The 23,851-nt window shown below is 33.4% G+C and overlaps 3 protein-coding genes across 3 annotated transcripts in view; all 3 read left to right on the top strand.

Annotated features, from left to right (window-relative positions):
• Positions 1 to 8,543, top strand: part of LOC131856557 (3-epi-6-deoxocathasterone 23-monooxygenase CYP90D1-like) — a 38,265-nt gene extending 29,722 nt beyond the window's left edge. Inside the window, exons 2-6 of the mRNA XM_059208393.1 lie at positions 5,263 to 5,334; positions 5,419 to 5,500; positions 5,728 to 5,809; positions 6,776 to 6,894; positions 8,391 to 8,543. Coding sequence (XP_059064376.1) covers positions 5,263 to 5,334; positions 5,419 to 5,500; positions 5,728 to 5,809; positions 6,776 to 6,894; positions 8,391 to 8,543 — 508 coding nt within the window. The remainder of the gene's footprint in view (positions 1 to 5,262; positions 5,335 to 5,418; positions 5,501 to 5,727; positions 5,810 to 6,775; positions 6,895 to 8,390) is intronic.
• A 1,171-nt stretch (positions 8,544 to 9,714) lies between these two features.
• Positions 9,715 to 10,167, top strand: LOC131040637 (uncharacterized). Its single transcript, XM_057973592.1, has one exon. The coding sequence runs from the start codon at positions 9,715 to 9,717 to the stop codon at positions 10,165 to 10,167; it is 453 nt and encodes a 150-aa protein (XP_057829575.1).
• Positions 10,168 to 10,269: 102 nt separating this feature from the next.
• LOC131040639 (abietadienol/abietadienal oxidase-like) lies at positions 10,270 to 21,056 on the top strand. The gene is made up of 9 exons (XM_057973593.1): positions 10,270 to 10,407; positions 16,937 to 17,058; positions 17,289 to 17,610; positions 17,933 to 18,310; positions 18,397 to 18,480; positions 19,257 to 19,338; positions 19,450 to 19,568; positions 20,583 to 20,713; positions 20,951 to 21,056. Exons 1-9 carry the CDS (start codon positions 10,270 to 10,272, stop codon positions 21,054 to 21,056), a joined length of 1,482 nt encoding a protein of 493 aa, XP_057829576.1.
• Positions 21,057 to 23,851: the final 2,795 nt, after the last annotated feature.

Raw genomic sequence — 23,851 nt, 5'->3', positions numbered from 1 at the left:
ATGCTGGCAAAGCTAAACCGGACCCACCATAAACCCCAGGTTTAATTGGATGCTTGAATTCAAATAAAATAAATAGCCGTTAATGCAAATCGCCAAAGGAGAGCGGGTAAAGAAATTCAAAAATTAAAATCTGCACTCCTCAATCAGGTTGACAAAAAGCATCCCCAAAACTCTAGAAGAACGAAACTTGCTAGATGCCTTGACCTGCATTACCACTAACCTAAATACTCTGAACCCACCAATGAATGAAAGAAACTTGAGCTGCTATTTTTGATAAGGCATTTGCCACTGCATTCACTTCCCTATAGATATGTTTGGCCTCAAAATGCTCAAGTCTATTCAAAATTTCCAAGATTTTTTCTAAAATTGCTTGAAGTCTTCAGTTTGGGGTTTTTTTTTCCTTATTGCATTTATTGCTATCTTCGAGTCTCCTTCCACTGAGACATTTCTTAGGCCATGGTCGATGCAATCCTTCAAACCAAGTTGCAGAGCAGTGAATTCTGCTATATTATTGGTGTCTGGGGGAATTGGCTTTGCCATTTTCCCTATAATTGCTCCTAATTGATCTCTGATTACATAGCCAATTCTAGAGGGGCCAGGATTGCCTCTGGAAGCCCCATCAAAGTTTAATTTCACCCAATCAGGCTTTGGGGGGACCAGGTTGCATCTTTTCTAGCATTGATTTGTTGACTAGAGGATGAAGGGATGCTAATTCCTTGCCACTTTAGCCTGATATTTTCATCCCATGAAGAAAATACTTTGGACTGATCCAAAGAAAATGCTATTATGCAATTGACTAAGTCCACTATTGCCGATTTAATTTAGTTTAAAATTGATTCCTGCCTCCTAGCTTTTCCTTCAAATAACCCATGATTCCTTTCTTTCCAAATTTCCTAGATTAAGCATGATGGGGACACTTCCAAAATTTGACTCAGGGAGCTCTCCTTAAGAGGAAGGGGCCAACTTTGGAATAGAGACTTGATGTCATTCGGCAGGGATATAATCAGACCCAACTTGGCATAGAGCCATCTCCGACATTTAGAAGCAAAGGGGCAATTCAAGAGAAGGTGGTGCACTATCTCTGATTGGGCTTTACACAAAATGCATCTTGATGGTCCTTCGTAGCCCATTCTTGTAAACTTATCTGTAGTTAGATTTTTTTTTTGAAAGGCCAACCATGCAAAGATGCTCACTTTTGGAATGAATTTGGAGCTCCAAAATAGCTTCAAAGGGGTATCTTGGTTGTTCTGATCTGCAAGGCTAACTAGAATTCTATATCCATCTTTTGAATTATATTGCCCTATTTTGGATGGCACCTAGATAAGAGAGTCTTCTCCTCTTCTGAGATTGATATTTCTTTCTTCTAGATGTTCAAGGAGTTGATCTAGATCTACCCTTGGAATTGGCAGGCCCTCCATTGATTTCCATCTCCAACATTGTGAGTTCGAGATGTTGATCATTTCCAAGTAGTCTCTAACTCGAGAACCCCAATGCTGTTTGAACCAGTGTTCTGTAGCAGGGATATGAATTAAATTTGCCAGAGGTGGATAGCCACCCCAAGAGTCCTCCTAGAATAGACTAGATGAGCCATCATGTATATCCCAAGAAGTCGAATTTGAAACCAGATTTCTGCAGGAGATGATAAAATTCCAGGTTCTGGACCCCTTGGGAAAGTTGCTCGATATGAAGATGTTGAGATGGTTCTAGTCTGGTAGATACTTTGTTGCCAACATTCTAACCCATGTTGCATTGGGTTTTTTTATGAACTTCCAAACTAATTTAGGGCTATGTTTTGCAATTTAAGATCTTTGATGCCTAGGCCACCCATTGATCCGGGCTTGATAATTTTGTCCCAAGCTATTAAAGCAATTTTATGCTTCTCCTTAGTGTTTTGCCAGAAGAAATTTCTCATCTTCTTAATTATGAAGGAATTAGCACTAGATGTTAAGGATAATATGGATAAGAGATAAATTGGAAGGGCCGAGATCACTGCTTGGATCATCACTAGCCTTCCCGCCCAAGAGAGCCATTTACCCTTCCAGAAATTTGCATTTTGCTCAACTTTTAGCTTTAAGGATTCCCATAATTTAGAGTTCCTTAGGTCTCAGTCTATTGGAATGCCCAGGTGAGTACAATGAAGATATCCTTCTCAATAGTTTAGAATTCTGAGAATTTTGGTCTGTAATAGGATTGGAGTAGTGAAAAAATAAACTTTTGTTTTATCCTTGTTTCTAAATTGGCCTGAATCCCTTCCATACATTTCTAGAATCTGATTAAGATGGGAGGCTTCCTTAACATCTGATGCCCCCAAGAGAAGGTTGTCATCTACAAACTGCTGATGTGTGACTACAAAATCTTTTGTTACTTTGATTCCCTCTAATAGATTATCGGCATAACTAGCTTTGATTGCCCTTCCCAAGGCCTCCCCCATTATGGTGTAGAGGAAAGGAGATAGAGGATCTCCTTTTCTGATACCCCTTGAAGAGGAAAAGAAACCCGCTAGTTTTCCATTAATCAAAATTAAAAATTTAGGCGTTGATATGCATTCAAATACCCAGTTGATCCATTGATTGTCAAAGCCAAATCCTTGCACAATTTTGCATAGAAAGCACCAATCTACACTATCATAAGCTTTTGTTATATCTAATTTTATTATCATACCTGACCTGTTTGTGTTTTGAAGGGTGTGGATTGTTTCTTGCACTACAATCACCCCATCAAGGATTGAGTGACCAGGAACAAATCCAGTTTGTTCCCCTGAAATGATGCTGTCCATGAGAGGCTTCAATATGTTAGTCATCACTTTTGAGATAATTTTATAGATTGTGTTGCATAGAGAAATGGGCCTATAATCTCCAAGATTTTCTGCCTTCTCCTTCTTTGGAATGAGAGCTATGAAGGCATTGTTTACTTCTTTGAGAATATTCCCTGATCTTCTTGAGCACTCCAGGGCTTCTGAAAGTTCCTGACCTAAGATATGCCAACATTTCTTGTAAAAGTCTGCAAGAAATCCATCCAGACCAGGAGCCTTACCAGAGGGGAGCTGGTTTAGAGCTTGGAATACTTCTTACAATTTTATTTTCTCATTTAGCATTTGATTTTGTTCATTTGATATGATCTTGGGGATCCCTGCCAACAACTTTTTTTGTTCCAGCAGATGAGATCCTTCATTGTTGTTTAAAAGATTAGAATAAAAGGATATAATCTCTTTCTTAATTTCCTCTGGATCCTCTGAGATTTGGTTATGCTTAATTTGCAGTTTTGATATCCAATTCTTGCTTCTTCTGAGTTTTGTTATGTTATGGAAAAACTTGGTATTTTTGTCCCCCATTCTAACCCAGTTCTCTCTAGATTTTTGCTTCCAGAAGATTTCTTCTTTAGAGAGAATGTCTTCATACTCCAATAAGAGGGTCCTTTCCTGAATTGAAAAGATTCTTGATCCATTCCCACTGAGATAATCCTGTCATTAAGAGCTGTCAATCTCTCTTCTAGTGATCTTTTTGTTGAGAATATGTTTTTGAAGTGTTGAGAGTTCCATTGGAGAAGTTTCTGTTTAACTAATTTTAGCTTTGCAATGAAGCAGAAGAGTTTTGAACCCTCGAAAGATCCTTCCTTCCACCAATTTTCTATTAGTGTAAGAAAATTTTGGTCTTTCATCCACATATTTTCAAATCTGAATGGAGTCCTGGATGATCCCTAGGTGCCTTGCAAAGAGAACAAAATGGGAAAATGATCTGAGCCTAAACAAGGAAGGACATTGCAGGAGGGATTGAAAGGAAAGAGCCTCAAGTCCCCTTGCCAAAAGAATCTATCTATTTTTTCTGCTATATTACTGAAACCTTTTCTTCTGTTTGTCCATGTGAAGGTGTCTCTTGAATCTATTTCCAAAAGACCATTCCTGTCAATCCAATTATTGAAATCTTGTTGAGAACCCCCTAAGCGAGTGATTCCTCCCCTTTTATCTGAAGCACTCCTGATAGAATTAAAATCTCCCCCAATGAAGACTTGTTCCTCAGATAAAGTAGACAAAACTCCATCTAAAGAAGACCATGTGAGTCGCTTTTTGTGTGGGGACATTGGGCCATAGGTATTAATGATAAAGAAAGAAGTGTTTGATTGAAGATGAGTGATTTTGGCAAGGAGCCAATTCTTTCTAGATGCAATGCCTTTAGCTTTGATTTGAGAGGGCTTCCAGATTATCATTAATCCTCCAGAAGCTCCTTCTGATGCTACTGTCATTTGAAGAGAAGCTTGGAACAAAGAGATAATTCCATTTCCAAAGGCGACTACTAGCTTGTCCTCTAGTTTAGTTTCTTGCAATAGGATTAAGTTTGCACTGACCAAAAGAATCCGTCTTTTGATCACCCTCTATTTTTTAAGGGCATTGAGACCCCTAACATTCCATGAAAGGATTTTCATTGTTGTTTAGGAAGGGGATTCCCCTTCCCTACTTTCCATAGGTCCAATAGTTTAGATTGATTCTCCGCCACTCCATCCTGGGATCTAGCTTCTATGAATGACTTGCGGCCCTTCTTGGGAGGGGAAGAACCAAAATCCGGCTTCTCCAGACCCTCCTAATTTTGATGAAGCCCTAGTTTCCTTTTTTCCTTAATCTGTGAGTAAAGAACTGCAAGGGGAGTGTCTAATATTGCGTCCTGGTCTTCCTCTCCTATCATGAGATTTTGCAGAATATTCTGAGCATTCTATTCACTAGTCAAGTCTAGACTATTTGTCCCTATTGGCGGGGAGAAAAGAAAGGGAAAGGGAATTTCCGCCGAGAGGTTAAAATGTTGATTGGAAAGGGGAGGATATGAAGAAGGAGAAATCTCTCCCTTTGATAAGAATGGCTCAATATTCTCCTCCAGATCTGCTTTACAATCTTCTTCAATAACTTCCTCTTCCTGTAAGATTTTTGAAAGATGGACATTTTTGCTTTTACTCGGTTTTGTTGCCTGGAGGGAACCCCTAAGATTCTTACGCTTAAGGCAAGAATTACTTCCGTAAGCTTATTTACTCATTCATAAATTTCAAATTACAGTTGTTTTCAAATTTGGTTTAAATAATGGGTTGAATCTAATTTGATTGGTATGAGCTTTTTGTGGCAAACCATGAGTTCACCAAATTCAGTCTCCACACAGCATGAAGGACATGTCGCGTCAGTATCACCAACCATGTTAAAATGTTTAAAGAAGCACTGCAATTTATGGGAAAGGCTAACAAATTGCACAGACTAACTATGATTGATTTCAATTGTTATTGCAGGTATGGTGAAATGATTACATGCAGTCTGTTTGGAAGGCCAATAGTGGTGTCTGTGGATCTTGAATTCAACAAGTTTGTTCTTCAAAATGAAGGAAGATTGTTTAAAGCAAGTTACTTTAAATCACTTCATGATCTAATGGTCTAGCATGATATCAGTGGCAGGAGATCTGCACAGACAACTGTTAACTTACTCACTAATGAAAAGTTGAGAAGAAATTTCATGCCTGCCATTCAAGTTGTAATCAAATAAACCATGACAACGTGGGAAGGAAGAGAAATAGTTCTTCAACCAGAGTGCAAGAGGGCAAGTATATCTGTCTAGTTTCAGTTTTTTTCCTAGCTTTCCATTATTCTCTAATGGTGATGTGTTGTTGAATCATTGTAGATCAGACAAACTAATAATATTTAGTGGAATGATTTATTAGAAGCACTTGATGTAATCTTACTCTTTGTATGTATTTGCAGGAGGAGCATGAAACAATCCAAAAACACAAGGGAGATGAGAAACTTCAGTGGGAAGACTATAAAAAGATGAAGTTCACTCAATGTATATGTAACTTTTTCAAGAACAAAAATTTGTTTTATACATTGTAATTTTATTGTGCTGTAATATAAAGTGTATTTATTTTTATTTTAGTCTATTTTAAAAAATAATTAAAAATAATTAATAACTCAAATCATATAAATTGAATTATTTTGGATGAAAAAAATCAAATATTTACTTTACTCTAATTTTATCTATTTTATATATGGATTAAATTTGTTAGTTATATATCCAATTTTTTAAATTATTTTGTCTTCTCTTATCTTGAAGTGTTCTAACATATGAACAACATTGTTATTTACTTAATCATAGTTAAAACCTCTCTAAAAGATGTGTTGAGATGTCAAATATCATGTTCATGTCTTTATTTCACTTAAATCACAAATCTAGTTAAAAGTAAGGGCCTAAAGAATGATATCTCTACATCTATTGGATTTAGTCTCCATTTTCTGTTCACTCTTTTATGCTCAACAATTATGCCACAAATTGCATGGATCAAACAAAGCTGGATTTGAAGTCATTCGCCATTTCATGAAGCTCAAGTGGTGAATAATCAAGCTAGGCATCCTCTTTCTAAATTAGCTTGAGAATTTTTAGATTTCACTGTGTGTACATTTTTCATCAATATTTCTATCGCAGTCTATTATCCATCATCAAAATAAGATAACAAGTAAAGAGAAATAAAATATACAAAAACTCCTCTCCTCTATTTCACTCTCATGATAAATATAAAATATAATCTGAAAAAATATAAACAATCAAATTCAAAAATCCTCAAACTTTATATAGATTGTTTTCAACAGACTTTAAGTTACTTATAAACTGATGAATTGGAGATAAAATAACAATTGCAAAGCATATATTCAATATTCTGAGGATCTCATATAAGCTCAGTTGAATTGAAATATTAATTTTTACTGGTAGTTTTCTTACTTTTTATTTTCTTGATTTGAATATGTGTATTCTCAGGCTATGTGATACCTAAAGGATGGGGAGTAATGATATTTTTCTACGCAGTCCATATGAATGGAAAATTCTTTAACGATCCTCTCAAATTCAATCCCTGGCGTTGGCAAGGAAAGGATAAAGTAAAAACTACTAATAAACCATAACCATTTTTTATATTAATTTTTATAGATTAGTTGAATCTCAGTTGGCATTTTCTTATTGAGTTAATCCTTTGTTTTACTTTAATTAAATTTTGAATAGTTTTATTTTATTTTAAATAAATGAATGGCAATGATCTTTAAAAAGATGTGCTCTTTGTATAAAACATGATTACATTTAATAATTATGTGGTTAAATACAATTTGTTTTGTTACAACTTTTCTTTCAAATTTCTTTTTCATAAATTTTATTTTATCATACAATACAACTTAACTAGATGATGGAGGTCACATATAATATAGGTTTATTAACTACCCATTTACAAATGAAGATCACTATGTTGCAAGGTGTGTGTCCTTGGCCTCCTTGTCCTGTGTAGCGCAGCGCTCGGGTTTGTGACATGGCTTAACTGCCTCCTGTGGATTCTATAAGTCTAGTGATTGCATCTTAATAGGTCGATCTTTTGGTGCAACGACAACCACACTTGTAACAAGTGGTATTAGAGCTTGGTCAAGTCTAGTGGTTGTATCGGGCATTAATAGGTCGATCTTTTGGTGCAACAACAACCACACTGGTAACACACTAACACTAGGTACCTTCTTGAAAGCATGGAACGCTGGATTCTTAGACATCTTCAACACACTTTGATTATCACAATATATAGTTGTTGGATCAAGTTGTGGGTGTCAAGATTCTCAAGAAGCCATCTAATCTATATTGATTCACAAGTTGCTACCACAAGTGCACCTGTCTTGTGTTCTTGCTTCAGTAGATGACAAAGTAATTTTAGGCTGCTTCTTACAACTTCATGAGACAACAATAGATCCAAGATAGAAGCAATAACTAAAAGCTGATTTCTTAAGGTCTATGCAATCTGCCCAATCTGAATAAGAAAAACCAACAAGTTTGAAATCTTTATTTCTCAAATTATCTAATCCAAAAATAACTGGTTCCTTAAATATATCTCAAACCCCACTTTACATCTAACAAATGACTATGTTTCACATGAACTATGAATCAAGACAAGATTCCAACTACATAAGATAAGTCAGGATGAGTAATAGTTAAGTAAATCAAAATTGCTATCAAACTTCCGTAGGGTTTCATTAATTGATTTATCGTTTGTGTCTTCAATCAACTTAGTTCATTCAATTTTTGTTTTTAAAATTCAACAATGATCTCAACAATCAATGCTGGAATTTTTTCTTTTATAATTTACCAATGATTTTTGCAATGAATGTTGCAACCTGCTCGGACATCAATTGTTGAAATTAAAGAGCTTGAATATGTGATTAGATAGATACAGGAGAGATATGCCTCTTATGTATGTGATTAAATTCAGTGTAAACATAACTGCACATAACAACTACATGATTAAAATTCAGTTTATTTTTTGATATGTAACTTGTTTGGCCATCTCACTGTATTTAAAAAAAATAAAAAAATAATTAATTAGATTTGTTAATAATTTTTGTAGGAAGTACTGTGGAAGAACTATGATATGCTATTTTCCCCATTTGGAGGAGGAAGACGGTTCTGTCCAGGAGCTGACTTGGCTAGAATGAGCATCTCGTTTTTCCTTCACTACTTTGTAACAAAGTTTAGGTATGAAGGGCCTGTTCAGGAATAAGTTTCATAAATTTAGAATTTTGATGGAAAGTATATTCTAAGATTTGATTTGTTTATGTGATTCATTTGAAATCATATTACTTTTTTAAATATAATTCATCTATTTATATGATTTCACATGTATCACATAAACAAATCAAAACTTAAAACACACTGTTTAAATCAAAATAATCAGAAACATTGACATAACTTTCATATTTAATACCTATTTTAATGAAGTGAGGAAATTGTTGTAGGTGGGAGATTGTTAAAGAGGGGAGGATCACTTTCTTTCCTATTCCTCACATAGAAGGTGGTTTGCCCATTCGTCTGTTTGCCAAGAGCCCAACTTCCCTGGAATAATAGTTGCTAACAACTTTGCTGTTTGGTTTAACATAGTTTATATGCTTTGGATTTCCTTGAACTATGTGATCTCTTCTTTGTTTATATGATATGGGTTGTTGGTACATGCGAAGCTCTACTTCGATCATTGTTTTGTATGTTTCGTTTCTGTTAAGGTACTGAGGTGGCTTGCTGAGGATGTTTATATCGCAAAAGATATCTTTGTGCAAATATGAATTTGTTGTTGTTATGATGATTGCATATGTTGATCAGTGTGAGATTTTATTAGCTTTTCATTTCGGGTTGTATTTATTTGGTTTTTCTCCTTATTTCAAACATACATGTGTTTTGTACTGCTTTGGGAGTTCTCAAGGTATTCCATGTCGTTTTCAATTCTGCCAAGTCGATATAGAATTTTGGCTCCTCTGATTCTTGGTGATTTTATCATCGCCTCACTGTTCCTCAAATAAGGGATTTTGGTATTGCGACCAACCTACCCAAACAATTACATGATGATGGTATTTTGTTGGATCCCATGTATAAGGAAACATGAATAGATAAAAGGCCACTTCCCCAAATCAGATGGTCGCAGCAAGAAGTGGTAGTCATTGATACCATCTCTCGGTCGGTAATAGATAGAACCAAGAAGTGGTTTATTCTAAAGATTAAACCAACTACCTCCAAAGGAAAACAAAAGAATATCCCGACCGACAATCCTCAATCGAGGATACACAAATAATATACAAGGAGAACACGGTCAGAGTTGAGGAAAAACACCTCTACGGATCCGAAGGAGGAATGCTCAAGCTCCATTAACCATAGAAGAACTGAAGAAAAAGTTGAATGAAAAAATGAAAGAGGTTAAATACTTGGCAAAACAGGTGAGTTTAGGGATTACTGTTGTTTTAGGGGCCACACCAAAGGCAAAAATTCATCCTATTAGGCCAGCTACTGAAGGTGTTGCAGCAACGACAGAACAACCTGCTCCAGAGGCTCAACCTTCTAGTGCTACCACCACTCCTACCACCACTGATACTACCTCCACTACAACAACACCTGCCACCACATCAACCGCATCTGTTGCACTAGTTGTGTCAACAATGCCTCCACCTTTGGTTACAACAACTGTCACTCCATTTTCTATTGTTTCACAGATGCTTGAGCCTGCAATGACTCCCACAACCAAAATATTAATTAATCATAATGTGGAGTCAAACTCAGACCAAGAGGAGGCTGAGCCAGCACCAAAGAAGGTAGAGTCTAAGAAGAGGAAAAATATGACTCCTTCTAGTGCAAAGAAATGAAGGGGGCCTGTTGTACAAAAGTTATCAGGAATTACGCAGGTAAGCCCCATGTACACAAATGATCAGGGTTCGCAAGGGAAGCAATAAAATGAAGAGGGGGAAATGGGGCAAGGGCAGGATGAAGAGCATGATGAAAGACTTGTTCTCACTCCACGGGATGTAGAAAACTTGTTGAAAGATATCATCGGTAGAGTAATAGAGCAACAAGGTCAAGAGACAACCAAAGATTTCAACGAGCAAGTGAGTGAGAAATTGGAAGAATATTAGCAAAAACTTGATGTTGATAATGCTCTACAGGAAAACTTGGCTCAACAAATACTCTCACAACAACAATAGCTTATCATACCAGTACCTCCTACCCAAGAAGAAACCCAAACTCCTCCTAATACATAGGATCCAGAACAAGGGTAACGACAAGAGGAGTAACCGTCACAAGAAACTGGAAGAGTGACGACACAAATAACCACCCAAGGAGGAAATACAGATGAAGGAACACCACAATGGTTAACTTTCACTTTTAATAAGAAACAAAAGGTGGTGCTTCCTAAACTTTCACTGCAACAAGCTATTATGAAGGAGCCAAAGAAAACAAAGAAGGCTAAAACAATTCATCATTTATCTAGAATTGGCTCCGGTGAAGTAATTGTCGATATCGCATCCCCCATGGAGGCTAAAGGGGAAGGTCCTTCAAAATATCAAGTGTGACAGGTAAAGCTTGGGAAGAAAACAAAGTGGGGAGAGCTTGACACTTTGGAATTTGATACCAGTACAGTAAGGAACAAAATGGAGGAGCATAACTCCTAGCTGCAAGTAAAGCCACAATTAGAACAATATAAGTAATTTCTCATGGAGATGGGAAAGCCTTTGGATTCAAGGGTTGATGACACACTGTCATCCACATCATCGCTCCTAGAAGGTGATGTAAGAGCCTTGATTGAAATAAGGAAAGTAGCCACCACTATGAAATCATGGGCGAAGAATAACATTTCAAAGGTAAATTTTTTTCTACAACATACAATAGGAATTTATGAAAGGGTCCTTAAAACAAAAAAGGCAATAAGAGACTGCTCAACAAATTGGGAAGTGAGAATCCGAGACTTCACCAAGCAATGTAAAAACTAGAATAAAATATTGGCCTTAGGTGAAGAAGCGATAAAAAATGAAGATTTTCTGGGAGGAGATGATTTTTGAGAGAATCCAAATCAAAAAATACAAAAAAAAGTAGGTAATTCAAAGTTGTTTCAACTAGCAGGCCCCTTGACAAGTACAATCGCATCAACCATTGAGTTGCCCATCACCGTTGAGACTCAACTATAGAGACCTTGGAGTAGTTAGTTTCCCAAAACTTACTGCTTTTCAGGAGAGGTGGTGAGTGTTCAGATAAACTACCAAACTGTTGGTGAGTGTGTCAAAACACCTGTCATCAAATATCACCTATTTTTAATCAACATCTAAATAGAGCACGAGATAGTTGTGTTGCTTTGATATTAACTTGGCTTTTATAATCAAGACATTTTAGGCAAGCAAACGTGGAGAGCAAGTCATCTTAGAATGTCCCTTTTAATTTATTGAATTTAACAAACATGTTAAGCTTGATAAAGGTGAATATTATCACTAGTATATCTATATTTAAAAAATATAGGTAAATTATGACGAGAGATATCTTATAATAGAAGAGAATCTGAGGATTGATTGTTCCCTTTTAAATATTATTGCACTCCTCTACTATCATTTGAATGTAATGGTTTCATATAGTTGGAGACAAGTGGTGAGAGTTCTATTTTATTTGGAGTAATAAAATAACATCTCCACAAAAACCAAAAGATGGCATATTTCATGCATTTACCCGTCATTTGCATGTCAAATTGTTTCAATATTGAATTTTTGTTTACAAACATTTTGATGTCATTGTAGATGCCTCTCGGCATAAATATCAAGAAAGCCCAAGCTTCAACAAATACAAAACATTTTAATGTTAGAAATAAATTAGTAGGTAGTGTCTATTTTCGTTGAATAAGAATTTTAAATTTAAAATTAATTAGGTTTTTCTTCTTTTTTTTTTTAATATTTTTTTTATAAGTTTAATTTGTAATTTAGGAAGATAACAATTGTAAAATATTGTTGATTCTGAACAAAATATATTTGTTATATTATTTATTTATTTTAGTATATTTAAGGAAAGTTGTAGTGGTTATGTAATTGGTGTCATTTAGATTGGAATCTTTAGTTAAAGCTAATTTATTTTTATAATTTTTCAAATTTCGAGTACTAATTATAAATTTTGGATGTATTGTAATTGTATTTGTTATACGTATTTATAATCAAATTAACTTGTACTAAAGTTGAAAAACCAGTCTTTAATGATTTATTATTATATAGAGAATGCAAATGTCTTTGTTAATATAAATTAAATAGGAAATAATATAATTTTATTGTATTCTTATGTATGGACATATTCTTTAGTAAAGTTTTCTTCTACAAGTTTTGATTCTCTTGTTGTCCTATATTTTTAATGTCTTACTATTTAGAATGTTCGACCTCTCATTCTCATGATTTTTCTCATCATTTCTTCTTCTCTTATGTTAATATTCTCTATTATTCATGATTTAGGGTACATTTTGTTCCAACAAGAGCCTATCATTTCTCTCATATCCGTGTATCTAGATATCCAAGGGGTTTTGGTTTAATTTTTCTACTATAGATATGATGTGATGGCTTGGAAGAATAAAAAAAACTAACACACAATTTGGCTACACATACTAACTTCTATATGCTCTACTCAATCATAGTTAAAATGGATCCATCATCTCTTCTTTTCTCTCCTATGAGGGGATATTGATTGTACTTTTGTAACGGATTAAGTACTTGGGGGCACATTTGGAGTCCTTCATGCTTAGTCACATGTACTCTTTTTCATTTCTTTTTCTCTCTTTTGGAGAAGATTTTTCTCCCACTGATTTTTTTCTCATTTTCTCTATTTGTGAGAGTTGCATTGGTGTGTGCATGAGTACCTAATCAAGCCTTTTGTTGTTGGGACCCATTTGTGCTTGCATCTTTGCATTCATCCTTTTCTCGATTTATGGTTTGCATCTAGACTTTCATTCATCATTTCATGAGGATTCATTCATCATAACATAATCTTTTGTGCAATCTACACAAAATTCTCACGTTGGTGAGAAAATTATCCTTGCTTGATCTTTCTATGTGACAGGTCTTGTTCTTGTAGATGATCTTGGCTTGTAAGGTTGGGTCATCAACTTCTACAAAATTGATTGGGTATATTTTGTTATGTTATCTTCAACTATGATATTGCTCCTAGGATGTATCTTGCACCATATGAATCTACTACCAAGCCTTTGGATGCAATTGTACCACACTAGCAAAACAAAATGGACATTGACTCTGTTGATGCCACATTTTTATATTTTGAAGGCTTTCTTGACTCTTCTTATCAATATCCTGAAGTGCATATCTATAATAGAAAATATTTACCTTGGAGAACCTAGTCTTAACAACCCTTATGTACCCTCTGATACTTATCTATTCTATTTGATGTATTAGACAACAAATAGCCTTATATAATGCATGGAATAAGTCTAATTTCAAAATTTATGGAGACATCAAACAAAAAATGTTTGTAGACAATTGATAGAATTTTGAGCTATGTTAATTGCATCAAATGATATTGTATTTTGTATAGTGTAGTGAATTGGTTTGGATTGGTTGGATACATGAATAGTGGTTGGGCAAGAAATGTAGATGATAGGAAGAAAACATTAGGATATGTATTCTATTTGGGTTTGGGAGTCATTTCATTAGCTTTCAAGAAATAACCCATTATTTCTCTATCAATAGCTAAAGTTGAATACATAACAACAAATACAACAACATGTCAAGCTATTTGGCTACAAAGAATCCTAGCAGATTTTAAAGAAGAACAAGAGGATAGTACAACTATATTTTGGGAAGAGGTATCATTAGTAGTTTTGAAAAATAATATAGCCTTCAATGGATAAAGTAAACACATTGAGACCATGTATCACTTCATAAGAGAGTTGATTGAAAATGAATAAGTCAAGGTCAAGTATTATAGGTCCAAGCTGCAACTTGCAAATATTTTTATGAAGATACTCAATAGAGAAAGTTTTGAGAGCCTGATAAATAGTTTGGGCATTATGGATATTGTGGTAGCATCGCAAGAGTAACTAGAATTAACATCTCATTATTAGAAAAAGTATAAATTTCTCTAATTGAAAACCAAAGAAAAAAAAAAAACCACTTTATAGTACAAACTATTCCACTACCTTTGTCCTTATTTCAGTCACCCGTAAATTCGTTCTTCCCAATCTTCTTTGGAGACCATCGATTGACCGATTGAACTATTTGAAATTATCCCAATCTTGATCCCATTCTTCTGTCATTTGATTGAGAAGTGTTCAAATATTTGTTTTTTGGTTGGCAGATTTTGCTGTCATTTTGCTGTCATTTGATTGAGAAGTGTTCAAATATACGTGAACATTACCAACCAGACGTGACTTCCCAACTAAACCAGTGTCTTTGATAATGTTCAAATCCACGTGAACATTACCAACCAATAGAGAGTGTGAATGGCGAATCAAATACAGCAGTAGGTAGGAGAGTGGAGCACTTGGATAGGATTTTGTGAGGTCAAAGCATCTGCCTAAAATCAAAAGGAGTATAAAAAACTTGGGCAAACAACTCAGCCAAATTAACAACAATCAGTAGATGATTAAAATATTTTTTTTCAATCTTTTTAATAAATATGAATTTTAAAGATGTGATTTTAGTCAGTTTTTCTATAATGTGTACTATTATTTTATATAAATAAAATAAAATATATTGTTTATATGTTACAATTTTATATGTTATTTATTGTTTATATGTTTATTAACACATTTTCTTTATTAAAAATTATGTAGAAGATACCAAAAAATATCATTGTAAATGCGCTTAGTCCATGACCTAATTCAGTTTGCAAGACTCAATGGCATCCTGCCTCTGAAAACAGAAGATGAAAACCCTCAAATGGAACAGGCATGCAGGGGTGGCGCTAGCAGGGGTCATCGTGGGTCTAGACTTGGCCGTGGCAGGGGTCGCCCTCCCAGAGGCCGTGGGAGTGCCAGGAAGGAGCACCTGCCATCTGAAGCCCACAAGGAAATTGCAAGCTAGGTCCCCTTTTAGTTACTTTAAAGCTTACTGTTTTGACTCTTGGGTGAGTATTTGTTCTTATCAGCATAATCTCTGTTAATAGGGCAGCAAGCTTCTGCCATTTAGACTTTAAGTTTTTTATAAAAAGGGAATCCTCAGACTTATATATGTTAATTTGGAAAGACTAGTTATGCCTTCCATGGACTGCCTGGTTGCATTCCTTCTCTTTTAGAAGGCATTTTGATGCTTCCATTTTGAATTCTGTTAAAAATCTATTTGCTATCTTAGCTTTGTAAATTCTACATAATCAATATAATTATGGCTTTGCCTTTACCGATAAAAAACAAAACTTTAAAAAACATATCTATTTATTTTGAAATATATTTTTTTCTAAAAGTAAATATACTTATTTAATAATATAATTATAATATATTAAAAATGTTTATTCCACTTAAATCACAAATATAAATGTCCCCAGTTAGATTCCTACAGTCTAAAAAAATTCACAAATATAAATAAAAATAAACAGATAATTTGATCCTTCAGTATTTTATATACTTCAACCAGCTCTAGAATTAACGTCTCTAAATACTATTTTATTTTCTATTTGGTAGGAGAGTGAATATCCTATTCGATAGGATTTTGTGAAGTCAAAGCATCTGCCTAAAATCAAAAGGAGTATAAAAAACTTGGGCAAACAACTCAGTCGAATTAACAACAATCAGTAGATGATTAAAATATTTTTTTCCAATCTTTTTAATAAATATGAATTTTAAAGATGCGATTTTAGTCAGTTTGTCTTTAATGTGTACTATTATTTTATATAAATGAAATAGAATATATTGTTTATATGTTATAATTCTATATATTATTTATTGTTTATATGTTTATTAACACATTTTCTTTATTAAAAATTATGTAGAAGATACCAAAAAATATCATTGCTTAGTCCACTTAAATCATACATATAGATAAAATAAGACTTTAAAAAACATATCTATTAATTTTGAAATATATTTTTTTCTAAAAGTAAATATACTTATTTAATAATATAATTATAATATATTAAAAATGTTTATTCCACCTAAATCACAAATATAAATGTCCCCAGTCAGATTCCTACAGTCTAGAAAAATTCACAAATAAAAATAAAAATAAACAGATAATTTGATCCTTCAGTATTTTATATACTTCAACCAGCTCTAGAATTAACGTCTCTAAATACTATTTTATTTTCCATTCTAAAACTGGTAAAAGTGTAGAGCAAATTAATGCATTTAATATATACTATGCCCCTCACGCACCCACGTTTATCTTGCCTCATCTCTCTGACCTGCCCATGTTGAATGCATTTAATATATATTATGTATTTAACATTTATTTATTATGGATTTGGCTATATATTGAACTGGATTAAATGCAATTCCACAGCTCTTAAAAGAGTTTCTACTCTGCAACCATGATTTCTTTCAGAGAAAACATGGAAGAAGAATCCATCTACTTCTCTTCTGTATTTATAGTTCTGGGATATATTTTCTTATTTTTTCTGACAGTATATCTGTTCAAGTTTAACATCACAATTCTACTGTATTTTTTGAAGGGAAAGGAGAAAAAGGTGCCTCCTACATCTAAGGGGTTGCCTTTTCTTGGTCACACCCTGTTATGGTTCTATTACATGGCCAAGCCTGACCCACTTGCATTTCTTCACAAATACATACTTCCGTAAGCTTATTTACTCATATTTACTCATGCATAAATTTCATTACAGTAATTTTTATTTTGGTTTAAACAATGGAATAGAGTCTGGTTTGATTGGCGAGAGCTTCTTCTTTCCAGCTTACACAATATGAAGGACATGTCATATTAATATCACTGATCATATTAAAACGTTTACAAATATATTACAATTCATAAGAAAGACTAACTATGTTTGATTTCAATTGTTATTACAGGTATGGGGAAATGGTTACATGCAGTATGTTTGGAAGGCCAATAGTGGTGTCTGTGGATCCTGAATTCAACAAGTTTGTTCTACAAAATGAAGGAAGATTGTTTAAAGCAAGTTACTTTAAATCACTTCATGATCTAATGGGTATGCATAGCATGATATCAGTGACAGGAGATCTGCACAGACAGCTCCATGGAAGTGCTGTTAACTTACTCACCAATGAAAAGTTGAGAAGAAATTTCATGCCTGCCATTCAAGTTGTATTCAAACAAACCATGACAAAGTGGGAAGGAAGAGAAATAGTTCTTCAACCAGAGTGCAAGAGGGCAAGTATATCTGTCTAATTTAAGTTTTTTTTTACTAGCTTTCCATTATTCTCTAATGGTGATGTGTTGTTGAATCATTGTAAATGAGACAAACTAATAATATTGGGTTAGTACACTGTGCATCTAGATTCAAATGCGTAGAAATTTATTTGTATCGATTTCATTCTACAGTTCTCTCATTTTTGATAAAAATATGATCTGAAACATTGATACAAATAAATTTTTAAACAAGTGAATTCAAAAACAACACACTGGTCATTGGTCATTATGAACTGTCTAATGTCTATGATTAATATTGGATTGTTCTTTTTTATATGTGCAGTTGGTTTTGAATGTGATGGCCGAGCACTTGCTCAATGTGTCAAAAGACATAGAAACAGATGAGCTGTTTAGCCTCGTGACAGACTTCATAAATGGAATTGTTTCAGTCCCAGTAGAGATGTTAGGTTGTGGTTATGCAAAAGGATTGAGTGCCAGAAGGATTTTGAGTAGCAAGTTTGACAAGCTCATGGATGAAAGGAAAATAAATCCTCGTGATGATTTGTTATCTAAGCTTGTAAATGAGGAGAATCTTCCAAAGGAGATTGTGACTGATTTTCTTTTAATTTTACTGGTTGCAAGCTATGAGACTGCATCTAGAACAATGGCCATAGCTATTCATTTCCTTTCTCAATCAAAAGAAGCCTTAGGCCAACTCACGGTATAGTAAACAACTAACAAATATTCAGTGGAATGATTTATCATCAGCACTTCTTAATTATTCTTACTCTTTGTATGTATTTGCAGGAGGAGCATGAAACAATCCAAAAACACAAGGGAGATGAGAAACTTCAGTGGGAAGACTATAAAAAGATGAAATTCACTCAATGTGTATGTAACTTTTTTAAGAACCATGAAGGGTAGATTTTTAATTTTTGTTGATTTTACAAAATAATTCAAACAAATCATTTAAATTGATTTACTTTACATGAAAACATTCAAAGATTTACTTTATTCTAGGTTTATCTATTCTATTTGTGGATTAAATTTGTTAGTTAAACATTCAGTTTTTGTTTTTATTCTGTCTTATAAAAAAAGATAAAAGATGTGTAGAAATATCAAATATCATGTTCAGGTGTTTATTTCACTTAAATCAAGAATCTAGTTAAAAGTAAGGACCTAAAGAATGATATCTTGACATTTGTTACATAATTTCTTCATTTTTATTCCATTTTCTGTTCACTCTTTTATGCTTAACTATTATGTCACAACAAATTTGCATGGATAAAACAAAGTTGGATTGAAGTCATCCCTATTTTCAAGAAGCTCAAGTTGTGAATTATCAAGCTAGTCATCTTCTTTTTAACCTGTAAAATAGATTAGCTCCAGAATTCTTGGATTTAACTGTGTATATTTTTTTCTATTATTTATTATGAAGATGAGATAACAATTAAAAAAAGAAATAAAATATACAATATCTTCTCTCCTCTATTTCATGTCATGATGAATATTGATAAAAATAAAAATATAGACAATCAAATTCAAAAATCCCTACTTAAGCCAATCTGATCTGTTAGAGATAAAATAACAATTGCAAAGTATATAATCAATTTTTGAGAATCACATGTAAGCTCAGTTGAATTGAAATATTATTTTTTACTGGTCAGGTTATAAATGAAGCGCTTCGACTGTCAAGCATAGCCGTGGGGCTTGTAAGAGAAACAACAGAAGACGTTAAAGCTAAAGGTGGTATTCATGAACTGCCACTCAGAGCTATTTTAAGCTTTTTCTTTACACTGTAATCTTATAAGAATGTTTTCTTACTTTTTATTTTCTTGATTTGAATATGTGTATTCTCAGGCTATGTGATACCTAAAGGATGGGGAGTAATGATATTTTTCTACGCAGTCCATATGAATGGAAAATTCTTTAACGATCCTCTCAAATTCAATCCCTGGCGTTGGCAAGGAAAGGATAAAGTAAAAACTACTAATAAACCATAACCATTTTTTATATTGATTTTTATAGATTAGTTGAATCGCAGTTGGCATTTTCTTATTGAATTAGTCCTTTGTTTTACTTTAATTACATAGTGTTGAAATTTTGAATAGTTTTATTTTATTTTAAATAAATGAATGGCAATGATCTTTAAGTAGGTAGATACATCTATAGAAAGATGTGTTCTTTGTATGAAACATGATTACATTAAACAATTATGTGGTTAAATATAACTTGTTTTGTAACTTTTCTTCTAAATTTTTTTTTATAAATTTTATTTTATCATACAACACAACTTAATTAGATGATGGAGGTCACATATAATATAGGTTTATTAGCTACCAATTTAGAAATGAAGATCAGGTAACACTAGGTAAAGGTTCAGTGAAAATATTTGTAAGCTGCCCATTGATTGGTGTATAAACTAGATAAATTTTCTTATTGAGTTCATGTTCATGAATAAAGTAATGATGCACTTCAGTATGTTTTGTACGAGCATGGAACACTGGATTCTTAGAAATCTTCAACACACTTTGATTAACACAATATATAGTTTTTGGATCAAGTTGTGGATGTCGAAGATTCTCAAGAAGCCATCTAATCTATATTGATTTACAAGTTGCTACAGCAAGTTCCTGCCTTGTATTCTGCTTCAGTAGATGAGAAAGCAACTTTAGGTTGCTTCTTACAAATTCATTCCAAGATAGAAGCAATAACTAAAAGTTGATTTCTTACAACCTGCTTCGATACCAATTGTTGAAATTAAAGAACTTAAATATGTGATTAAATAAATACACCTATGGAGAGATATGTCTCTTATGTATGTGATTAAATTCAGTTTAAACATAACTGCACATAACAACTATATGATTAAAATTAATTTTTTTTTTTTTATAATATGTAACTTGTTTGACCATCATTCAATAGCTCACTAAATTTTTAAAAAAATTAAAAATTATTAATTAGATTTGTTAATAATTCTTACATTTTTGTAGGAAGAACTACTGTGGAAGAACTATGATATGCGATTTTCCCCCTTTGGAGGAGGAAGACGGTTATGTCCAGGAGCTGACTTGGCTAGAATAAGCATCTCCTTTTTCCTTCACTACTTTGTAACAAAGTTTAGGTATGAAGGGCCTGTTCAGGAATAAGTTTCATAAATTTAGATTCTAAAATTTGGTTTGTTTATGTGATTCATTTGAAATCATATTATTTTCTTTAATAGAATTCATTTATTTATATGATTTCACATGTATTACATAAACAAATCAAAACTTAAAACACACTGTTTAAATCAAAATAATCATCAGAAACATTGACATAAATTTGAGATTTAATAACTATCTTAATGAAATTGTTGCAGGTGGGAGATTGTTAAAGAGGGGAGGATCACTTTCTTTCCTATTCCTCACATAGAAGGTGGTTTGCCCATTCGTCTGTTTGCCAAGAGCCCAACTTCCCTGGAATAATAGCTGTTAAAAGCTTTGCTGTTTGGTTTAACATGGTTTATATGCTTTGGATTTCCTTGAACTATGTGATCTCTTCTTTGTTTATACGCATGGCCTTTTTGACATGTTCAAACTGTGAAGAATATTAATATAATGTGATGTTCAGAGTATATTTTTTTGATTGATCTATAGTCTCGTCTGTATCTAAATAAATGAGATATTATTTTTTGTTTTCATTTTAGTATTTTGAATATAGTCATGATGATTTAATTAAGTTGGAATTGTTTTTTCCTTGTCTTTATTAACATTATATTTTTGTTTTGGAGTTATAGAATTTAATCATTCTAATAGATTGACAAAGTGGGTTTGAAGGTGTTTTTGTCTCATTTTGTACTTAATTTTTAATGTACTTTATATACTTTGAAGATTGAAATTAAAAGGATATTTATAAGGTTTACATTCAAAATGCATAGATTTCTCCACCTAGAGCATTAAGTTAAATATTGTACCATTAGTTATCAAAATATCTCCAAATATGTCACCCAGATATTATTCTTTTGAATTATCTTCAAAACTGTTGATCTCATGGACTTAATTTTTTCCTTGGCTAGATGTGTGTAAATATTAAGATAGAACATTATTAGGAGGCGAACAAGTATGCCAACTTTTCTTTTAGAAGGAAAGGATTGAGGATCATTTATGTTTTCGTATGCATCTTTTTATATGAGATATTTGAAATACTTTGGTGTCTCTTTAATGTTACAAACTGATTTCTAGAAACATTTATTAGATATTAAAATAAAAAATACTCAACATTACACATCAAATTAACTTGCATGTTTAGAGATTATCTCTCAAGAGAAAATAAATAAATATTTTTTATAACATTATAACTATCATTTCTTTTATTCTGATCAATTCTCATAGTGGATCGAAAAATGTATTTGGTAATTCTTTACATACTAGGTCTAGTAGAAAAAGGGATCGCCTGAGCTAATGGCAAGATCCTCACACATATACACACGGATATCACGTTGTGACTCACACCCACACACATATGCTTTTGAACATTCAGTTAAAACTCATCCTATTATAGTTAATAACAAGGAACCGATTACAAATCTGGGATAAGAACTTAATCTTTCTCTTATTAATGTAACACAAGTTTAAATGCATAATCGATCTTTTGGGAATTCAAATTTTCCCATGACATACCCTTGATTATTCTTCAAGAGTTCGGTATGTTCCTCCATTTCATTAAAAAAAAATAAAAAAATTCTCTACATGATTCTTCCTCTCTCCCTCTCGTGGCCACTTTGTCTGCAATATCTTCTTGAATGATACCAACACAATATTAGCCGATTCTTCCTTTTATAAGTCACTCATATTCTATGTTCCAGTGCCCTTCTAATCTGTTTGTGGCTCACTTTGCCACTCTATCGCTTCAAAGGGGTGGTAATTCCATACTATCTGTGTGGACCACCACTTACAGCTGGGTCATTTCTCCTCTTTCTCAACCTTCTCCATGACCCCCGTTCAATCATTTTTCATGCCACCTTCTTGTTCTTTTTGTTTCCACCGTCCCAACCTGAAAACTACTCCCTTAACTGCTGAAACATGGTTCCCTTCCACAAACATGACCAAAAACATAAACCGTCAAACAAACTACCTCAAACTAAACCAAACATAAAAATCAAACTATGCAACCAAAATGATACGATGCTCCTGCATTAGACTCCCTAGGAGACTAAATAAATCATGTGCTCTTGCACATGTGGCCATTAAACCAAAATTATTCCACCGTGTCCTTTTATTTCGCTTCTTCAACAATTTTTCTAGAACAACTATCATGTTTCCTTGACAGAAATCATATTCATTGTGTACTATTCCCCTCCAAACTCTCCTTACCCCTTCATCTACACAAAATTCAGTATAAATAATATTGAAGAGCTTCATGACTTCAAACTCAATCACATTTTTCATTTGTCTCTTAACTTGAACAAATTCATTCACAGTCTGATATAAATCTGCGTTTACCATTTCATTTTTCCATTCTACAATTTCACCTATTATTGGTTGCAACCATGCTTCTCCACTAGCCATCTTCTTCAACAAATCGTTTGCATCTTCACCATTCACATCACAACTCATAACCTCTCCATTGAACTCCTCACATATTTCTTCATACCTTTTCCCATTCAACACTACAAATGATTCCCAAACAATGTCCTTATGTAAGACTAAGCGATTTACCTCTTCATGTAGCTCCGCAATAACCTATTCGTCATAGTCTGTAATCTATCTTTTTGTCTCTTCCGCTATCTTCACATCTTCAAGCTTTGTCTTCCACTCCTCCTCTATTGCTACAAATCATGTCCACAGATCTGTTGGAAGTGGAGACACTTTGAGAGGGGGGGGTGAATCAGAGTGTAATAATTTTAACAAGAACTTCTTTTATAAACTTGACAATTTTGATTCACAATAAGCACAGATGACTGAAAGTTGAAAAGACTGAATAAATGAGACTTAACACCTTGATGTAATACTTTTAACGAAGCATGAAATATACAATAGAACCAACTGAAAAACTTGATTCAAACTTTTCAGAAAATAAAATGTTATTGAATCTTTTACAAAAACATGAAACATCTAAACGAGTATTTCAAAGGTTGCATCACATAAATTCAACAAAACAGAGTATGAAATGAAAAGAGCTAAAGATATGACGTATCAGAGCATAAACCAGTAAGACAAAATGAGACAAGACAATGCACATAACACCATAGTTTTCATGAGTGGAAAACCCTCCTGGGGTA

This window comes from Cryptomeria japonica, chromosome 1, assembly GCF_030272615.1.
Source record: "Cryptomeria japonica chromosome 1, Sugi_1.0, whole genome shotgun sequence".
Taxonomy (NCBI): Eukaryota; Viridiplantae; Streptophyta; class Pinopsida; order Cupressales; family Cupressaceae; genus Cryptomeria; species Cryptomeria japonica.
The sequence above is the reverse complement of the archived record's forward strand: the minus strand, read 5'-3'. Positions and strand labels throughout refer to the sequence as shown.